Source organism: Garra rufa, chromosome 25 (genome assembly GCF_049309525.1).
Source record: "Garra rufa chromosome 25, GarRuf1.0, whole genome shotgun sequence".
Taxonomy (NCBI): Eukaryota; Metazoa; Chordata; class Actinopteri; order Cypriniformes; family Cyprinidae; genus Garra; species Garra rufa.
In genome coordinates, this window is record NC_133385.1 from 35,380,290 (window position 1) to 35,400,080 (window position 19,791).

Consider the following 19,791-nt stretch of genomic DNA (forward strand, 5'->3'; position numbering starts at 1 on the left):
CTCTGAATTCGTTTTTGTCTTCACCTTCAAAATCGTCCTACAACGCTGTTTTACCTTTTTTTTTTTTTTTTTTGTAAAGGGCTTTTGATTTTCCTTGTATGTTTACGTTGTAAACACTGGGTCGGTACTTCTGCAGCGATGCAGGATGATTTTAAAGTTGGGGAAGAAAATGAGATGGGAGTTTTTTGACATACCCTAACTGTATTGACCCGGATCACAGACTACGTATCGCAGAGACGAGACAAGATGAGCATTTTGAGGTTAAAAAGTATAAAAATTGTCAATTTGTTTTGAAAATAACCGATCATTTTGCTAGATAAGACCCTTCTTCCTCGGCTGGGATCATTTAGAGCCCTTTGAAGCTGCATTTAAACTGCATTTCGGGACACCATAGAAGTCCACTATATGGAGAAAAATGAAATGTTTTCCTAAAAAAAATATATAATTTTTCTCTCCATATAGTGGACTTCTATGGTGCACCTGAGTTTGAACTTCCAAAATGCAGCTTCAAAGGGCTCTAAATGATCACAGCCGAGGAAGAAGGGTCTTATCTAGCAAAACAATCGGTTATTTTCTAAAAACATTTACAACTTGTATACTTTTTAATCTCAAACACTCATCTTGCCTAGCTAGACGAGACAAGCATTTGAGGTTAAAAACTATACAAATTGTATTTTATTTTATTTTTTTAGAAAATAACATTGTTTTGCTAGATAAGACCCTTCTTCCTTGTCTGGGATCGTTTAGAGCCATTTGAAGCTGAATTTTAGAAGTTCAAACTCGGGGGCACCATAGAAGTCCATTATATGGAGAGAAATCCTGAAATGTTTTCCTCAAAAAAAAAAACATCATTTCTTTATGACTGAAGAAAGAAAGACATGAACATCTTGGATGACAAGGGGGTGAGTACATTATCTGTAAAGTAGTGAACTACTCCTTTTTTACTCCCATTATTATTATTTTTTTTGGCTAGTGCAATTTTTCAAAAGAGCCAAAAAAAATAAAATAAATAAATATAAATAAATATATATATATATATATATATATATATATATATATATATATATATATATATTTTTTTTTTTTTTTTTTTTTTTTTCAATAACAAAACCTTTATTTGTCCATGTACAATTTCAAAATAAACAAATATGAAGCATCACATGCTGAATGGATGAATAAAAAAACATGCACATTTTTAAATTCTGGTCAATAGATTTTTTTTTTTTTTTTTTCACAAATACAATTTAAAATAAACTAATATTTTTTAGCATTTACTTATTTCGGCTTTGTTTACAACCGGTCACTAAATGCGTTTTCTCTGATCAGATATCTATCCGATCGTGAAAAGACCAGGTGTAAATGCCCTCTGAAATGCTTTCGAGACGGATTTAAATCCGATCACTCAAACCACTTCAGGAGGTGGTCCAGACGAAACTGCACCTGGTTGTTGAAACCACATTTTACTCCTCCCCACATGTTAAAATAACAAACGTGTGAGAGCGTTTTATAGGCTATATGGCACGTTACAGCCAGATATGACAGCGCTAATGCAAGAAACACCGCCGTGGATGAGTAGCTGAGTATATCTTCATCAAACCGACACGCAAACTGCTACAAATGAAACTAAAAGTAAGTAAGTAAGTTGCACGTATTGCTTGCGAGCCATAGGTTCCCGACCACTGGTCTAAGGGGTTCGGCGGATGATAAAGGTTTGGAAACTCCTGATCTAGAGAAACAAATCCAACTGACAAGAATTAACTTTATTAGAACATTTCAGCAAGATGCTTTAAACTCACCTCAAATCCACTTTCCCTTTTAATGGAGTCATTGTGTCTGCGCTCCAACAAAGACAGGATCTACAACGTAGATAATACAGCATTATCCACAAAATACCTTTCTGCTGACAGTAAAACAGTCGGCTCCACTCAGACATGTTTGTAGGTGTGAGACGGTGTTTAAATCAAGGCACATAATCCAAACCGCACAGGACTCTAACCTTGGAGTTGAGGGCACATTGTAGTGGAGTCTCCTTGGCTTTATTCTGGATGAGGGTTGATGCTCCGTTCTCCAGAAGCACCTCCATGATGCCCTCGTAACCCCAGCGAGCGGCGATGTGAAGCGGCGTGTCTCCTTTATCGTTCTGGACGTTGAGTCGACAGGAGTGCAGGTCGAAGTACAGCAGCGCCTTCACACACTGAGACAGAAATTCAAGAATACAATTTAATATACCACTACGGTGCATCACAAAAATGCAGTTTTTAAGGTGAGACACTGCAAGTGAATAGGGTAAAAAAAAAAAAAAAAAAATAGTTATCACCTTACTTACTCAGTTGATTGATTACATTGATAATTGCAAACATTTTTTGTATTACACGTTTTTTAAAATGGTAGGTTTTAATATGCAAATGAGGTATTATTTAATGAAATATGCGCTAATTTGCATAATTTCTAGTACAAAAATCTAAACACTGGTTGAAGTCAGTTTCAAAACTCTTGTTAAATTTTTTGACATTAGAGTCAAATGTTTTTAAAGAAGGATCTCATTTTGTCACTCCTTAATTCAGAAAAAAAATAACAGACAGAAAATGAATAAATTCAAGAAAATTATATATAAACAAATCCCTCTGTAAAAACCTTCAAGATATAGACAGGAATAAAAAAGTAAAGTTTGGTGTGTGTAAGTGCTACTGAAGTGGAGATTTATGGCTCAGTGTAGGAGAAACAACTCATTTTGAGAAAACGGCCTTAAAAATATGTATTGTAATTGAAATCTATTGACACAAATAGATAAATTGCCAAAATTTTGTATGTTTTCTTTCCACTAGTCTGAAAAAACACTTTAAACACTTGAAAAATCAAAATGCCTATAACTCACAAACTTGACAGGTGCATGAAAAACTGTGTTTTTGCCTTCAGTGTCTCCCCTTAAGTAGCAAAACAACCCAAATGTAAACAAAAGCAGCTAGTAAAATAACTTGCATCACATAAAATCGATAACTTACGTCTTCGTGTCCATACATGCAGGCCAGGTGTAAAGGGGTATTTCCATTGTTATCCTGAGCATCTGTGTTTGCCTTATAATGCAAGAGCAGCAGCTACAAGAGCACACAGAAGATCAGTGAAACAACAAATATAGGGATAATGTGGAGGAGTTTTATGAAATGTGATCAGATTCATTTTAGTTATGCGAGAAGATGTGGCGCAGACTGAACTGATGGTGGATATTAGGAACTAGCCGGATGGTTTTGTAACTACAATATAATGATTTGCATGAGCGAGGGTAAGTTCTGACCGTGACTCCCTGGAAGCCTTTCTGGCAGGAGAGGTGCAGCGGTGTGAGTGCGTGATAATCCGTGGCGTTCACCACAGCTCCCTTTGACACCAGCACATCAATCAGCAGGGACTGACCTGATCACAAGCACAACACAGGGAAACAAGTCACATGTTTTTGTCAACTCTGTGTGAAGGTTACACATTCACACAGTAACATTTATAAAAAAAAAAAAAAAAAAAAAAAAGGCAACCCATCTAAAACTAACCAAACCAAACCAAACCAAAAAAAAAAAAAAAAAAGTTTTCTTCTACAGACAAAAAAGACACAAAACTAAATTAGATAATTTTAGCTAATTTTAGGTAAAAGCTATAAAAAACAAACACACCAACAAACTAAAAAAAAAAAAAAAAAACTAAGCAAACCAAACCCCAAAACACAAACATACCTAAAAAAATTAAACTAAACAAAAAAACAAACAAACCAAAAAAGCAAAACAAGACAAAACAAACAAGCAGACCTAAAAAACAATACTAAACAAACAAAAGCAACAAAAATAAACAAACAAACAAATGAGTATTTGTAGCTAATTTTAGGTAATTAGATTAAAAAATCTAAGCAAAACAAAATAAAAAAGAAAAGACAAAACAAACCGAACTTAAAAACAAACGAAACAAAAACAAGCAAACAAACAAACAAAAAATAGGTGAATTAAGCTAATTTTAGGCAATTAACTAAACAAACAAAACAAAGAAAAAACAAACAAACAAAAAACTTAGCAAAACAAGACAAAACAAACCCCAAAACAAACAAACATACAAAGAATTTTAAGCTGATGTTAGGTAATTAGAAACAAAACAAAGCCCAAAAGAAAACAAAACCAAACCAAAACAAAACAAACAACAACAGGCAAACAAAACACAATCTGGCATTTTAACCTAATTTTAAGTAACTAGCTAAACAAACAAACACAAAAAACAAAGAAAAACTAAATCAAAAGGCAAAGCAAAACAAGACATCAAACAAACTCCAAAACAAACAAACAAATCTAAAAATAAAAATAAACAAACAAAACAAAAATATGTATTTTTAGCTAGTTTTAGGTAATTAGCTAAAAAATAAATAAAAACATAAAATAAAAATAAAATAAATAAATTAAAATGAGAATACACAAAACAAACCCCAAAACAAACAAACATACATTGAAACTAAACAAACCACAATAAACAAACAAACAAACAAAAAAGGTGATTTTAGCTAATTTTAGGCAATAAAAAACAACAACACAAAGACAAAAAAACAAAGCAAAACAAACAAACTTATAAACAAACATAAACTAAACCAAAACAAACTAAAACAAAACATAATTAAGCTAATTTTAAGTAATTAGCTAAACAAACAAACAAACACACAAAACACAGAAACAAAACAAAACAAACAACAACAACAACAAGCAAACTAAACAAACTTGGTATTTTACCTATTTTAGGTAACTAGCTAACCAAATACAACCACAAACACACACACACACACACACACACACACACACACACACACACACACACACACACACACACACACACACACACACACAAAAAGCAAAACAACACACAAAACAAACCCCAAAACAAACAAACCTACAAACAAAACAAATAACAACAAAAATAAACAAACAAAACAAAATTGGGTAATTTTCGATAATTTTAGGTAACTAACTAAACAAAAAAAAAAAAACATATATAATAAAAAACAAACAAACAAACAAAAAAAAAAAACGGAAAAAGCAAAACAAGGCAAGACACAAGAAACAATGACATAAAGTGAAACAAAACAAACAACTACAACAAAATAACAAAACAAAAATTCAATACTCACCATAAACAGCAGCAACATGTAGAGGAGTATAGCCTCTGTCATCCCGAGAGAATGGAGTGACTATGGACGGGTCGTTTAACCTCCTAAACCAAGAAAGTGACAAGAAAAAAGCAAGAAAAGCAATACTTTTATAAACAATGAGAATAGTAGGCCTACATTCAAGCTGTAAACTTTCTAACATGTTCACACTGTGGTGATTAACAGGCCAACGCACAGTTTTTATACAGTTGTGATAAAGACTGCAGTGTAAAATAAAATTGCTGAGTCTTTATGTTCATTGAATAAAACTTCAAGTCTTTAATAAAAAAAAAAAATAAAAAAAAACGAATTAAGTGCTGTCTAAAAGTAATTAATACAACATTTCAGGCCCTAAACAGGCTTTATATTGCATCCTTTAATGTATTTACATTCAAATTAATAATTTCATACAATACACTTTGTGTACGTACTTTTTACATTGTACTTCCATCCTGTTATTAATTTATGTAGTTACATCTATAGATACACTATTGACCCCACCTCTACACCAAACCACACACCCAAACCCTTTCAATAGCAGCAAAGGTGTTTTACAATTTAACATGACCACACTAGGTACAGTGCACCTAACAATTCATTGTTCTAATATTAAGTACATGATATTTAAAGACACCTAATATAAAGTGGGAACCAGTTCACTTCTAAAGCTCCTCTGCATGTTTATTCTGTGGATGATACACATGATGTTTGTCAGCACTGACCCTGAGATGTGGCGGTCACAGGCGTCGCAGGAACAAAGTGGGTGACATAACTTCCTCCCGTCCTCTTCATTCTCACTCTCGCTCAGCAAACGCCTAACCTCAGCCTCATTTCCACTCGTAATGTGCTGCCCATGTAAACACACACATACTTATTGTCAATGCAACTCATTCAAGAGTGCAAATGGTCTCATAATTCATGTACACTGCAAAAAATGTTTTTCTTAGTTAGATTTTTTCTTGTTTTCAGTCAAAATGTCTAAAAATTCTTAAAGGAGTAGTTCACTTTCAGAACAAAAATGTACAGATAATGCACTCACACCCTTGTCATCCAAGATGTTCATGTCTATCTTTCTTCAGTCGTAAGGAAATTATGTTATTTGAGGAAAACATTTTAGGATTTCCCTCCATATAATGGACTTCTATGGTGCCCCCGAGTTTGAACTTGTTAAATAAATCTAAACTTCATTTGTTAATCTCTGTCACCATCTGCTTCTGCAGGTCAATTATGAGAAAGAGTTGTATAGCAGTAAATGTGCTATTTCTTCCTGCTGTGTTAACAGGAAGTGGGCAGCAAAGCTGAAACAGGTTTCATAAACAAAGGCAGGAATTATAGTGGTTCTCACCTCAAAGAGCCGGTCTATAGGTGTAGCGTTCTGGGACAGCAAGTCTACCTTCTGTCTGAAGGACAGTCGATCTCCTGACCCCTGCGGACCACAGCACACATTCACAAGCAAGAAATTGATTTAGGACATGCAGTTCAAATATTTGTAAATGCATGTGACAGTATGTAATCTAATAAAGTGGGAAAGTAAGATTAAAGATGTGTCTTATGACCATATGGTTTTTCTGAAGCCTCGTTTCATAGCTGAGAAGCTCTAGAAACAAAAGCTGAGTATTGGTGGGTTTTATAAAACAGGTTCGGTTTCTAATTGTTATCAGAAAGAGATTGCCACAGCATTCTGGGCTGCGTTGATTATAATGGAACTTCATGAGATTGCGACGAACTAAGATGAGTGACAGCTTTTAATGATCTTTAAGGGAGTTTGTAAATGAGATATTGATTTAATACAACAGTTAAATAAACAAGAAGTTAATATTAAGTGACATACATTGTCTGAGCCGCTGCGCATCTCCATGCAAACACAGCAGTGTTTTGTTTATGAATGAATGTGCGCTTTTAAACGAATCTAGTGAAATGATTCAATTTCCCATTCAAAAAGACAGTCACTTGCTTTATTCCTGAATAAATCAGCTGTTCGAACGAATCAAATGAATGAATGATTCAGTGATTAAATCAGTGACTTGCCGACATCTGCTGGGAGATTTAGTCTAGTTTTTAAAGCATCTTTTCAGTTATTTAAATCATTTAATATTACTGTATTCAAATTTTATATTCAAAACATTAATCTCAACATTAATTTGATTGCACTCATGCCGCCTCTGAGCCTCATTAAACATATGAAAATACACCTACAAGCCACTTTTGTGTTTTTGTGTGCCACAAATTAATTTTAATATTAATATTTAATAAATATAATACATTTATTATATACTTTTAATAAAGTTAGAAAAAAATACCATTACAAAGGTAAAACGAAAATTCCCCTTTAAATCATTTATTTTGTATTTATTTATTTTTTTAGATTTTTTGATTATTGTTTAGAATGTACTCCTGAAAATTTGACTGTGATCCTTTGGAGCACAAGTGAAATGTTCCTTTAACCACTTGTTGCTGTTTTTTGAGGAGGATCGACTGAACTAGTTGCTGGACTATAATCTCGTCTATAAATTGAACTAAAACGTGATTGTCTCAATCAGAGCTGGGTAGATTACTTACAAATTGTAATCCGTTACTGATTCTAGATTACATGTCAAACATTTTAGTCAATAACGTAATCCGTTACATTTAGGGCTGCACGATATTGGAAAAAAATTACATTGCGATATTTTTTTTCCAAACGATATATATTGCGATATTGAGAGCCATCAATCCAGGCTAAAGTCAATAATTACATATTAATAATTTCACTAATAAGCAAGCTTCATTACAAGTGACAAAAAACTTAATATTTTATTCCAAAATTTGAATATTTCTGTAAACACAAAAGCAGAACATATTTTTAAATAAAACAGCAGCTTTACACCAACCTGATTGGTTTACAACAATATAACTTAAAATAAATTTTTTATAAAACAACTTATAAGCACTTTGGTTCACAATCTTTTGTTTTTAAGTCAAGTTTTCTTAGAAAAAGTGCCAAAGTAAAACAGTGTTGGTCATCATCATAATCATGGCTAAACAAAATGAAATAAAACTGAGTATTCATGCTTATGTATGCTTTGCTTACTCAAGGTTTTTAGCTAAGAACACAAGTCTATCAACCTTTGCAGGCTTGAGACAGGTTCGTTGGCAAGTGACGATGTTGCCACTGCCACTAGTACTGAAAAGTCTCTCTGACGGCGAGCTTGTCGCAAGAATACACAGATATTTGCGGCCAAGTCTGGCGAGATGAGGAAAGCAGCGGCGGATCCTCTTCGTCGCGCATTTTTAGCAGTGAATGTTGGCTGTGAGCGGCGGCACAGCGAACGAATCACTGTGCAGGCACGCGGAACGCGCATGTCACCCCAGCAACAAGCCATACAACAAACTCGTGTTTACTGTGCGCCTGTGCGCTACCCTGGTGCTACCGTTCTCTTAATACACCATGGGCTTCTACCCTTCACATCGTATGTTCCGGCGATGTGACTATCGCTCACGCGCACATCGCGATGTCAATGTCAAAACAGAATATCGTTCAGCCCTAGTTACATTACACATTTTAGGTAATATAATCAGATTACTTTTAGATTACTTTTGACTTAAAGGGATACACCCCAAAATGAAAATTTGATGTTTATCTGCTTACCCCCAATGCATCCAAGATGTAGGCAGGGGCGCCGCTCGCAATTTTGGGCCCCATGCCAAAATATGAGTTTGCCCCCCCCCCCCCCCCACCCCCCACCCCCCACCCCCCACCAAAGCAAAGTAGATCTCTGGGGGCCCCTAAAGGGCATGTGCAAACGACGTAAGGGGAAATCAGTGAAAAGTCCCGGATGAGTTTGCGCAAACTAATGTAATCTTTTAGCTTTAAATCGGTTTAAACAATCAGGATACGCGCAAGTAATTACCATTTTGAATAGCCGCTATACCCGCGTGCTCATGTGACGTGACTGATGCCAAACTCGTGCACATTACAGATGGACGTGGCTGTGTATCAAAGGTAAAAAATGATATAAATACTGTTCAGTTACTCGCAAAAAACGATCGTTTCGTGTCTTAGGACATCAATGTATCGTCACGAGCTGCAGGGTGTAATTTGGATTTGTCTGTGCATGTTTTTGTTTACTTTTAAAGGTTTGGTGCCCATCCACATCCATGATAAGGCTGACAGACTGCACCGGTTTTCGTTAAAAATCTTCGTTTGTGTTTTTCTGAGGAAACAAAGTCACCTACATCTTGGATGCATTGGGGGTAAGCAGATAAACATCAAATTTTCCTTTTTGGGTGAACTATCCCTTTAAGTCGTTTATCACATTGATTTAAAATGGATTATCTTGTACAATAATGTTGTAAAAAACGCAAAAAAAGTAAGAAAATAGTTTCATTCATTCATTCTAATTTACAACGTGAAGGGCATTAAACATTACATTACATCAAGGTTTCCAAAACTAGGGTTTGTAAAGGAACTGCACAAAGAGACAACGAAACAAAAAATAAAACCAATGCAAAACAAACCAAAAAACAAACAAACAAAAAAAGAATAGCAAAACAAGACACAAAACAAACAACAGCAACACAACTAAACAAACAACAGCATCAAACATAAACAAACACAAACAGGTATTTTTTTTAATTTTAGGTAATTAAACAAAAACAAAAATCAAATCAAAGCAAAAAAAAACAAACAAACAAACAAACAAACAAACAAACAAACAAACAAACAAAAACAAAGAAAACTGAAAAAACAAACTCCAAAACAAACAGAACATAAAACCAAACAAACAAACAAACAAACAAACAACAACAAAAACTAAATTAGGTGATTTTAGCTCATTTTAAGCGATTAGCTAAACAAACAAACAAAAAACAAAGCAAAACAAGACACAAAACAAACCCCAAAACAAACAAACAAAAATAAACAAATGAAACCGAAACGAACTAAAACAAAAAATATAATTATGTATTTTTTGTCATTTTAGATAATTAGCTAAACAAACAAAAACAAAAACAAAAAAGCAAAACAAGACACAAAAAAATCCAAAACAAACAAACAAACACACACACACACACACACACACACACATAAAACAAAACAAAACAAACAACAACAACATCAAGCAAACAAAACAAAAATTGTTAATTATTGGTAACTGGCTAAACACCAAAAAAGCAAAGCAAACCAAGACACACACACAAAAAAAAAAACCCTAAAACAAACAAACAAACAAACAGACCTAAAAACAACACTAAAACAACAGCAACAAAAATAAACAAACAAACAAACAAAACAAAAAATTAATTTGGATGAGTTTGAAAGACAAAAGCCTTCCAAAGACATCATAATACATGGTTAAAAAACCTACAGAGTGATAATTAAAATCAAAATGAATGTGTTTATTAGTAGTTGATGCAATGTTGAAACCATTCTTAAACCTAAAGCGATTGAGCTTTGGTCTCAATCATTGTTACCGCTGCCGTAGCTCTTACCGGAGCGCTCTGGGTGAGGTTTCCCTGGCTAATGTACTCCACTGCCGCCTCAAACGAGGTGAGACAGTAACTCAGCTCATCCTTACTGGACTTAGGGAAGCGGAAGTTCTTTATGTAACTTAGATTCGCCATCCTGAAGAAAACAACGGAATGTTAGACATCCAATTAATACATCACTGTGGTTGAAACTTGAGACGCAGAAAATACAGCACTCAACTCACCAGTTAGGGATTTCTGTTTTGATTAGTAGATAAAGAATGACTAACAGGAGATCATCAGCACACATTGCCTCAATGCTCACTGCTGAAAGACACACAGAGGGTTTTGATCATTGATGAGCTGATTGTCTGATACATACCACACACACACACAGTCCAATTGAAGTGTAAAATAAGGTTTTTTTTCAGGAGCAAAGAGAATGTTTACATTACAATCACAACAATTATCTCTTAATAAAATCACTAGGTTTAATTCAATTCTACATATATAAAGCATTATATATGACCAAAACAAAATCAAAACAAACACGGTTTATCGTGTTTTTCCCACAATTTTTTTCACCATTGCATAAATTAAATTTAAATTTACTTTTTACAGTTTTGTCTTGCTTTTCAAAAAATAAATCAAATTACAAAACAACAAATTACAAATATTTTTAACATTTTTAACATTTTAGTACACATTATAGCCTACCAACAAAGCACAATTTAACTTAAAATTAATAAGTTAGTAAAATAATATTCTTTGGCCATTTTTAAGAACCCCTTCTTAAATCAGGCATGTGTTTTTTAAATCTAGAAATAAATGTAGCCTTGCTGAGCAAAGGGGAATGTTGTAATAAATGCATTAATAGAGCTGTTGTGATGATTGTTATCGTTATTTTTGTCTTACTTTTTTAAAGGTGCCATAGAATGGAACACTGTGTTTACCTTGACATAGTAAAATAATAACAGTTCAGTACATGGACATGACATACCATGAGTCTCAAACACAATAATTTCCTCCTTCTTATATAAATCTGGTGTTTGCAAAAGACCACTAAAATAGGTCAATTCCAACATAACACCGACTATTACGCAATAGTCGCGATCGTTAATAGTTACGCCCCAACATTTGCATAACCCAATCATCAGTAATGTCACTACATCAGTAAAATAAGGCAAGCCACTGAAGGGACACGGTTAGCTTAATGCTAGCGGGAGCCTGTTACATTGCAGTACATAAGATTTCACTTACCACATAAACAGAGTAAGGAGAGATGACTGCGCTGATGATGGCGAATGATTTACAGATCCTGAGCATCACTAACAAGCATCTAAACTTGTGTGGTAAGTACTTTACACAGAGCACATGCGATCACAATAGTGAGAGTAAAATGTCGATTCAAAACAGCAGATTCAACAAACCGCATATTAAAAGCGGCTAGAGCTCCGTAATTAAATATATAAATATATTTCCTCCATGTGCCAGCTATTGAGATGAGCAGCTCTGTGAAACAGCCAAACAGAGCAGAGCTCATCATTAATATTCACGGATCTTCCAAATAAGGTAATAACAGAGCATTTCATTCTAGGGACAAATTTCACAGTTTCTGGAGAATTTCGGCCCTTTCCTATGCCATATACCTTCTATGTAGATATCAGAGAACAATTTAAAATATTGTATCAATGCATTCTATGGCACCTTTAATTTATTTTACAGATATCAGGAAAATAACAATGCTAACATTTATGAACGTTGACTTTTATTTTGGCAGAAACCCGCAAGAATACCTCAGTACTACTTTTTGCTGACAGCAGCAGATTTATGAATGATTCTCATCACACAGATTTTCCTCACGCTTTGGACTTTGAACCCTGGCTAAGGAGCTCGTGCAGCGCTGTCAGAATAAATACAGTTGGTGCATGTATCAGACAACATAATGTTCTGTAGTTTATTTACTAATGATTTAAGGCCATTTCACGATTTCAGTCATCACACAGTAATCAGCACCAACCAGCCCTTTCTCTTCTCATCGAAGGCATGCGATGCGATACTAAATAGTGTGGTTCCCTTCCGGAGGGAACTCTACGCTGCGTCCTGGTTCAGGACACTATGGGAACTGCCTTCAGCGTGACCGGTTCTGAAGCTCTTATAGAACAACAACAATGAACTTTGACCTTGGCCGGCGCCAGCCTATGACATCATCACCAGGCGCCTACCAGTATAAAAGGGCGCTTGTGAATACATCCACCATCTTTTTGTTCTTCAGACTTACCTTGTTCTAAGCTTGAGTAGAATGATGATTCCTAGAGTAAACAGTTCAGGAAGTGTGCAGAATCCGTGTCAGAGAAATCTGACACCAGATGACGTGCACAACCTGTTTGTTATGTGTTTGGGTGAAGAGCACGCACGCTCTGTTCTTGAGAGTGCAGAGCGCGTTCATTGTGAGAGTTTTTCTCTAAGAAAACTCCGCTCTCGTTGTCCCTTTTCCCGAGGGAATTGGGACATTTATCTGCCCTGCGCGGCTCGGGTCCCGTTGCAGCCGAGGCTGCACGGAGAACGAGCCCGAGGTGGTTACAGATGAAGCGCGTACACGAGTTGAGAGATGTGTAATCTCTCACGCTCGTCAGCCGCTGACGAGGGCGAGCTGCGGGCGGAGGATGTACTATTCTCTGACATCCCTCGATACAGCAGCAAGTGCTCTACTGGTTTTAGCCAGGTAAGCAGGATGCGGCTGTTATGGGCGAAAAGTGATTTTCTGAGCTCTCACAGCCTGCCTGCCCCGCGTATGATGAGCATGGGCATGGGATAAACCATATTCAGCTGCACTCATCTATATCAGCATGTTAGTTATGCTGATGCAGAGTGAGTGCGTGAGTATGGCGGGGCGTCGATGCCATTGCCTGAGGATATGCTTGCTAGGCATACGCGGCAGCGGGTCAGGCTGGTGCTGCCTGCACGCAGTGGCAGTGTTGCGGGCGTACCGGGCTGATCTGCTGGAGGATGAAGACCCGTGGAGATGGCTGAGATGTTTCACACCACAGGTTTGTAGGTGAATTTTGGCAGACATCGGGGAGAAAGATGAGTGCTTTCTCCTCGATGCGCCAGTCTCGCCTTCCGAATTATTCTGTACATCCGTTGATACGATGTTCGACTAATTCAGGGAGGCGGAGGCGTGCTCAGCGGCTAATAGATCCCTTAGATCCTTTGGGTCTGTTATTTCTCACCGGTCTTCATCTCCACCCTAACGCAGGGGGAGCCTGGCCCCTCCTGGCCTGCGGGCTGGAGGCAGGGCCAGGCGGTTGGTGTGGCCACTCGAGACCCTCCTCCTGGGAGGGGTAGGTCTCAGAGGAGACGTGATGTGCGTTATGGGAGATGGGATCGTAGGGAAACGATCCTCTCCCTTCTCCCTCACGTCGTGCGGCCGCCCGCCCCTTTTTTCCCCCATAAGACTCTGGGGCTGGGCTGATGATAGATTGTTAAATTCAATCCGTTGGCCCGGTACATGAACTGACATATAGGTGGTTGTGTATATATGTATATGTACGTATTCTTTGTCTACCAGCTCCGCTTGGGTGAGACTTTAGTATTTGAGCTACTGAGCTCCTAAGGTCCCTAAGTGTCGAGTGTAGTCAGGTCTTCCCTCGTTTGTGAGTTAGTGTACCAAGACCTCCACTCGTAAATAACTCCGGTAGGGGTTAGGCGTTGTCAGGCTTTCTCTCATTCTGAGAGTTATCCTTTGAAGCCTCCGCTGCTTTTGAGCTCAGCTTAGGCATTATTTATACCTGCATATGCATGTCTACACACCTACTGGGTGTGATAGTCTACCCCGTCCCGTGGTAAGAGTCCCTCAAGACTCCGCTCGTCTGAGTGTGAAGACCGGAAGAGTTGGGTAGGTTTCCCCACCCTCTTTTTAAAAAAGATAGGAGCAACCTAGGGTTGAGCGCGTGGGCTGCCTCTCTTTGTGAGTCAGTGCACTGAAGGCCCCGCTCCCCAGGGCCCTGTCTAAAAGGAAAGAAAGAAGTTTCTTTAGTGAGAGAGGAATGATTCTCATCAAAGCTGCTGCTGATCAGACCTCCTTCCGCCTAGTGGCGTCATGATGTAGGTCGGGCGATTGGTCTTCCCCATGGTTTAGACTTAGAACGGTTAGATGTGTTCTCCTGCATGAGAACCGTCCAGCTGCAGCCTTCGCTCCCCTCAGTGCTCCGCTTACAAGTACATACTCGTGGTATTTAGCTGGTAGGCCTGCTTAGGCCTCGCTAACTGCTGTGCTCTGTGCTTTGAGCCCTCTGCCAAAGCTGAGTATTGTTAAGGCTCTCTCTTTCCAGACTTGAAGCCTCCACTCTACAGAATCCTGTGATGTGGGTTCATGTACTTGTAGCGTTGAGTGTAGCCAGGTCTCCCCTCAGTGGGATTTTCATTAAGACCTCCACTCTCGAACATCTCTCGCTAGGGACTATTAGAATACCGCTCACCAAGACCGGGTGTTGTCAGGCTTTTTCTCTCTGTGAGATTCGTTTCAAAGCCTCCACTCTACAGGGCCCTGCTCTCAGCATTTGGGCCCTGCTGTGAGTCCCGGTATTCTCTAAGCGTTGAGTGTAGCTAGGTCTCCCCTCACTAAAATATTTGGGTGAGATCTCCACTCCATAGAGCTAGGAGATTGAGCGTTGCTAGGCTTCCTCTCATCCGAGGGTCTCTGTGAAGCCTCCGTTCCCCTGAAGCTCCGCTTCTGGTACTTTCAGACGTGAGTGTAGCTAGATCTCCCCTCACTGAATATTTGGTGTGAGATCTCCACTCTTTAGAGCTGGGAGGTTGAGCGTCGTCAGGTTTTCCTCTCATTCTGAGAGTCTCTGTGAAGGCCTCCGTTCCCCAGAAGCTCCGTTTTTAGTACCTCCAAGCGTGAGTGTAGCCAGGTCTCTCCTCACTTAGAGTGTTGAGGCCTCCACTCGTAAAGAGCTGGCGGATTGAGCGTGGTTGGGCTTCCCCTTTGGTGAGGCCCCCGTTCTCCAGAAGCTCCGCTTCCAGTCTTTCCACCTCTAGGCGTGAGTGTAGCCAGGTCTCCCCTCACTGAAGGGTTATTTGAGACCTCCACTCCTAAGAGCTAGTGGATCAAACGTTGTCAGGTTTCCTCTCTTTTTAGAGAGTCTTCTGTGAAGCCTCCGTTCTCCAGAAGCTCCGCTTCCAGTACTTCTAGGCGTGAGTGTAGCCAGGTCTCCCCTCACTGAAGGGTTATTTGAGACCTCCACTCCTAAGAGCTAGTGGATTGAACGTTGTCAGGTTTCCTCTCTTTTTAGAGAGTCTTCCGTGAAGCCTCCGTTCTCCAGAAGCTCCGCTTCCAGTACTTTCAAGCGTGAGTGTAGCCAGGTCTCCCCTCACCAAGAGGGTTTGTGTTTGAGACCTCCACTCTTACAGAGCTCCGAAGCTCCGCTACCAGGCTTTGCTGTCGCCTGTGATAATGATATGGTGATTCCCTCACTATGCTCTGGGCACCTCCTCAAATCCACAATAGTGGCGAGTACTCACGTGAAGCTTTGAGCACTCCCTAAAACCCACACGAAGTGGTAAGTGCACACGCAAGTCTTTGGGCACTTTCTGAAATCCACATGAGTGGTAAAGATTCCCCCCCCTGAAGGTTGGGTTCTTTTCTAAAATCCTATATGGTATGGGTTACGCAGTATTTCTCCGTTCCCATTCTAGAGTTGGTTCTAAAAAACCCTGGGTTTTTCCAACTCCACTGCAGACAGCACTATTTATAGGATCGAGTGTCGCTAGGCTTCCTCTCATCTAGAGAGTCTTCTTGTAGAAGCCTCCACTCTCCTGAGAAACTCCACTTAGGTGGTTCTATTGCTTAGGTTCTTGGAGCCTCATGAATCACCTCCAGTGTTGAGTGTAGTTAGGTCTCTGACCTCCACTCCCAGAGTTCCCCGCAAGCACAGAGTGTTGCCAGGCTTCCTCTCGTTTAGAGAGTCTGTTTGGAGCCTCCGCTCTTCAGAACCCCCGCTTAGTATGAAGACTTAAGGGTAAGCTTCACTACTTTCTGTAGCGGTGAGTGTAGTTAGGCCTACTCTCGCTTAGAAGAATCAGGCCTCCACTTCTCGGAGTTCCGTGCTTGGGTAGCCGAGCTAGCCATGACGTCGGCCCAAGCGATTCTCGCTGGTAGTGGGGAATGATGTTCCTTCTTGACTCCTCATTCAGTCAGTTGTTCACTTACTCCTCAGCATGGCGGCGTTGGTATATCGTTCCCATAGTGTCCTGAACCAGGACGCAGCGTAGAGTTCCCTCCGGAAGGGAACGTCTCAGGTTACGTAGGTAACCCTAGTTCCCTGAGGACAGGGAACGAGACGCTGCGTCTCGTAGCCATGCTTCGGGCCCCACTTACGTCTCCATCAGACAAAAAGATGGTGGATGTATTCACAAGCGCCCTTTTATACTGGTAGGCGCCTGGTGATGATGTCATAGGCTGGCGCCGGCCAAGGTCAAAGTTCATTGTTGTTGTTCTATAAGAGCTTCAGAACCGGTCACGCTGAAGGCAGTTCCCATAGTGTCCTGAACCAGGACGCAGCGTCTCGTTCCCTGTCCTCAGGGAACTAGGGTTACCTACGTAACCTGAGACGTTCTGTCGGTGCTTGTAATGATTTTTGCATCTTTCTCTGACGGTTTTAAATGCTTCCAAACTGCAGCATGTTTGCTGCATTAGTGCACACTTCTATTTGATCACGTCACATCATTTTATCTGGCCTTTCGCTTATTTGAACACCAAAAGAGTTTTTTTTTGCCATTTTCGGCCGAATAATTTCGGTTGCTGAACATTCTGTGCATCCCTAATAAAAATGGTTAGAAGTTTTTGTGTCAGACCTACACAGTTCTTCTGTCTGCCTTCAGTGTCTTGTTTTTGCAAAATTGGGAAAATGACTAAACAAGCTGTTTGACAAACAGACATTAGCAGAGCATTCCTCTATAGTTTACACATACTGGAAGTGTTGTTGTTCTGCCAGGCCTCTGTTGAATGGAAACTAAAGACTGAGGTGAAACAGAGGAGTAACTGTTCGGGAACAGGCGTACGCCGCCTAATCCGGTTACAAGGGCCATGCAGAAGCAGTCCAGTTAAGAGGAAATTCAGACAAACCTTCACTCACACAACACACAAACAATGATAAAAAAAGAAAGGTTTGTGGTCACAACACCTGCATCTCTGCGTCTGGTTGACTGCATGATGGTTAAGATAACCTTCCTTATGCAAAGCAGTTTCTGCTGGGGAGACGTACAGGCGTTCAGCTGACTCAACTCCCGCTTAGCCCGAGGAATATTTATACTACGAGAGAGAGAAGTGACAAATGATTACTAAATCATTTAATACTCTTGCAGAGTCTTTATATTCTTTACAAAACGTTGACCCTTTTTTTTAACATAATAGACATTTTGCACTGTAATGATTTTTTTTTTCTGTGATTTAGCATGTTTCTATGATATTCTGGAGTCAGGTCCTTCCTCAAATGTTAAAGGATTACTCCACTTCCAAAATAAAACAAAAATAAAAAAAAAACTCCTGATAATTTACTCACCCCCATGTCATCCAAGATGTTCATGTCTTTCCTTCTTCGGTCGCAAAGAAATTAAGTTTTTTGAGGAAAACATTCGAGGATTTTTCTCCATATAGTGGACTTTAATGGCAGTCAGCGGGTTGAAGGTTAAACATGCAGTTTATATGCAGCTTCAATAGGCTCTAAATTATCCCAGCCGAGAAATAAGGGTCTTATCTAGCAAAACAATTGATTTTTGATCTCAAATGCTTGTCTTGTCTAGCTCTGCGTCAATTCTATGCACTCCGGTTCAAGACAGTTAGGGTATGATGAATAAGTCCCATTTCATTTTCTCCTCCAACTTCAAAATCGTCCGACTTCAAAAAGTACCAACCCAGTGTTTACAAAGACAACATGCAAAGAAGGTCAAACACCCTTTACGAAAAAAAAAAAAAAAATGAAAACAGCGATGTAGGACAATTTTTAAGTTGGAGGATAAAATGAGATGGACATTTTTTGACTTGAACTGGAATACACAGAGTACGCATGCACATCACAGAGCTAGACAAGCATTTGTGGTGTGCATACATATAATTTGTTTTTAAGAAAATTTAAGGTTTCCTCAAAAAACTTAATTTCTTTGAGATTAAGAAATAAACACAGGAACATGGATGACATGGGTGTGAGTAAATTTAATTATTAGGAGATTTTATTCTGGAAGTGGAGTAACACCTTTAAAGGGGTAATCCGATGCAAATTTTCCACAAGTTAATATGATGCTTTAGGGTCCTAATGAAAAGTTTGTAATATACTTTGATTAAAAAATCTCTATGGTACTGTAAAAAAACACTCATTTTACCTGATAAAAAATGCCTCTGTTTTTTAGCAAGGGATATCAGTACCTGGCCCTTTAGATTTTATGAACCTCTGCTCACCCCGCCCTTCCGTTCCGTAGGGCGTGTCATTACATAGCACACGGGGTAGACAACAGTTGGGGGTTTAGTTGTATAGTTTGGGGAAAAATGACACTGAGGGGGCTTTGAAGACACTGTACAACCCCATCCAGTTAAAATTTAATTAAAAAAACGGAGTTGGAACCGAAACAAGATGACACCCGCAAAGATGTTTTTACTGTGTTTACTGTGATACAGAGCTGAACGCGGTGTGTTTACTGAGGCATAGCTGATTGAACAAGAGCAAAAAAGTGATCGGTTAAAAGAACACTCCACTTTTTTTGGAAATAGGCTCATTGTCAATGATCTATGCTAAGCTATGCTAAAAGTGATATCGCCAGAACAGGAGAACGGCTGAATGGATTTCAAAACGGTAAAACTCAACTTATTAACTCGGGGGGAGTTGGAGAATGAGCCTATTTCCAAAAAAAGTGGAGTGTTCCTTTAACATAACTTACTCCGTTCTTATATTGAAATACATAAATGTGAGTGTTATAGTCTTTACTCGTGTGCAGTTGCGGGCTGTAAACACGTTTGCAGGTATTGCGTTAACGTTACATCTTAATCATTAACAGACACCGTTTTAAACTATCTAGCGTTACAAAGCTAAGCTTTATACTGACCCTCGTTTATAAAGCAGTATGGTGAGAAATGATTCGCGTAAACATGAACCCATTTAGGTAGATCAGCGGTCACATTTCCT

General features: G+C 38.8%; 1 protein-coding gene across 1 annotated transcript in view; it reads right to left on the reverse strand.

The window, feature by feature from the left end:
* Positions 1-17,923, reverse strand: part of ankrd27 (ankyrin repeat domain 27 (VPS9 domain)) — a 31,403-nt gene extending 13,480 nt beyond the window's left edge. Inside the window, exons 1-10 of the mRNA XM_073831709.1 lie at positions 17,800-17,923; positions 10,855-10,936; positions 10,634-10,766; positions 6,510-6,590; positions 5,887-6,011; positions 5,147-5,229; positions 3,293-3,408; positions 3,003-3,095; positions 1,997-2,194; positions 1,797-1,856 (exon numbers count right to left, since the gene is read on the reverse strand). Of these exons, the coding sequence (XP_073687810.1) occupies positions 1,797-1,856; positions 1,997-2,194; positions 3,003-3,095; positions 3,293-3,408; positions 5,147-5,229; positions 5,887-6,011; positions 6,510-6,590; positions 10,634-10,766; positions 10,855-10,936; positions 17,800-17,827 (999 nt within the window). The 5' untranslated portion in view covers positions 17,828-17,923. The remainder of the gene's footprint in view (positions 1-1,796; positions 1,857-1,996; positions 2,195-3,002; positions 3,096-3,292; positions 3,409-5,146; positions 5,230-5,886; positions 6,012-6,509; positions 6,591-10,633; positions 10,767-10,854; positions 10,937-17,799) is intronic.
* Positions 17,924-19,791: the final 1,868 nt, after the last annotated feature.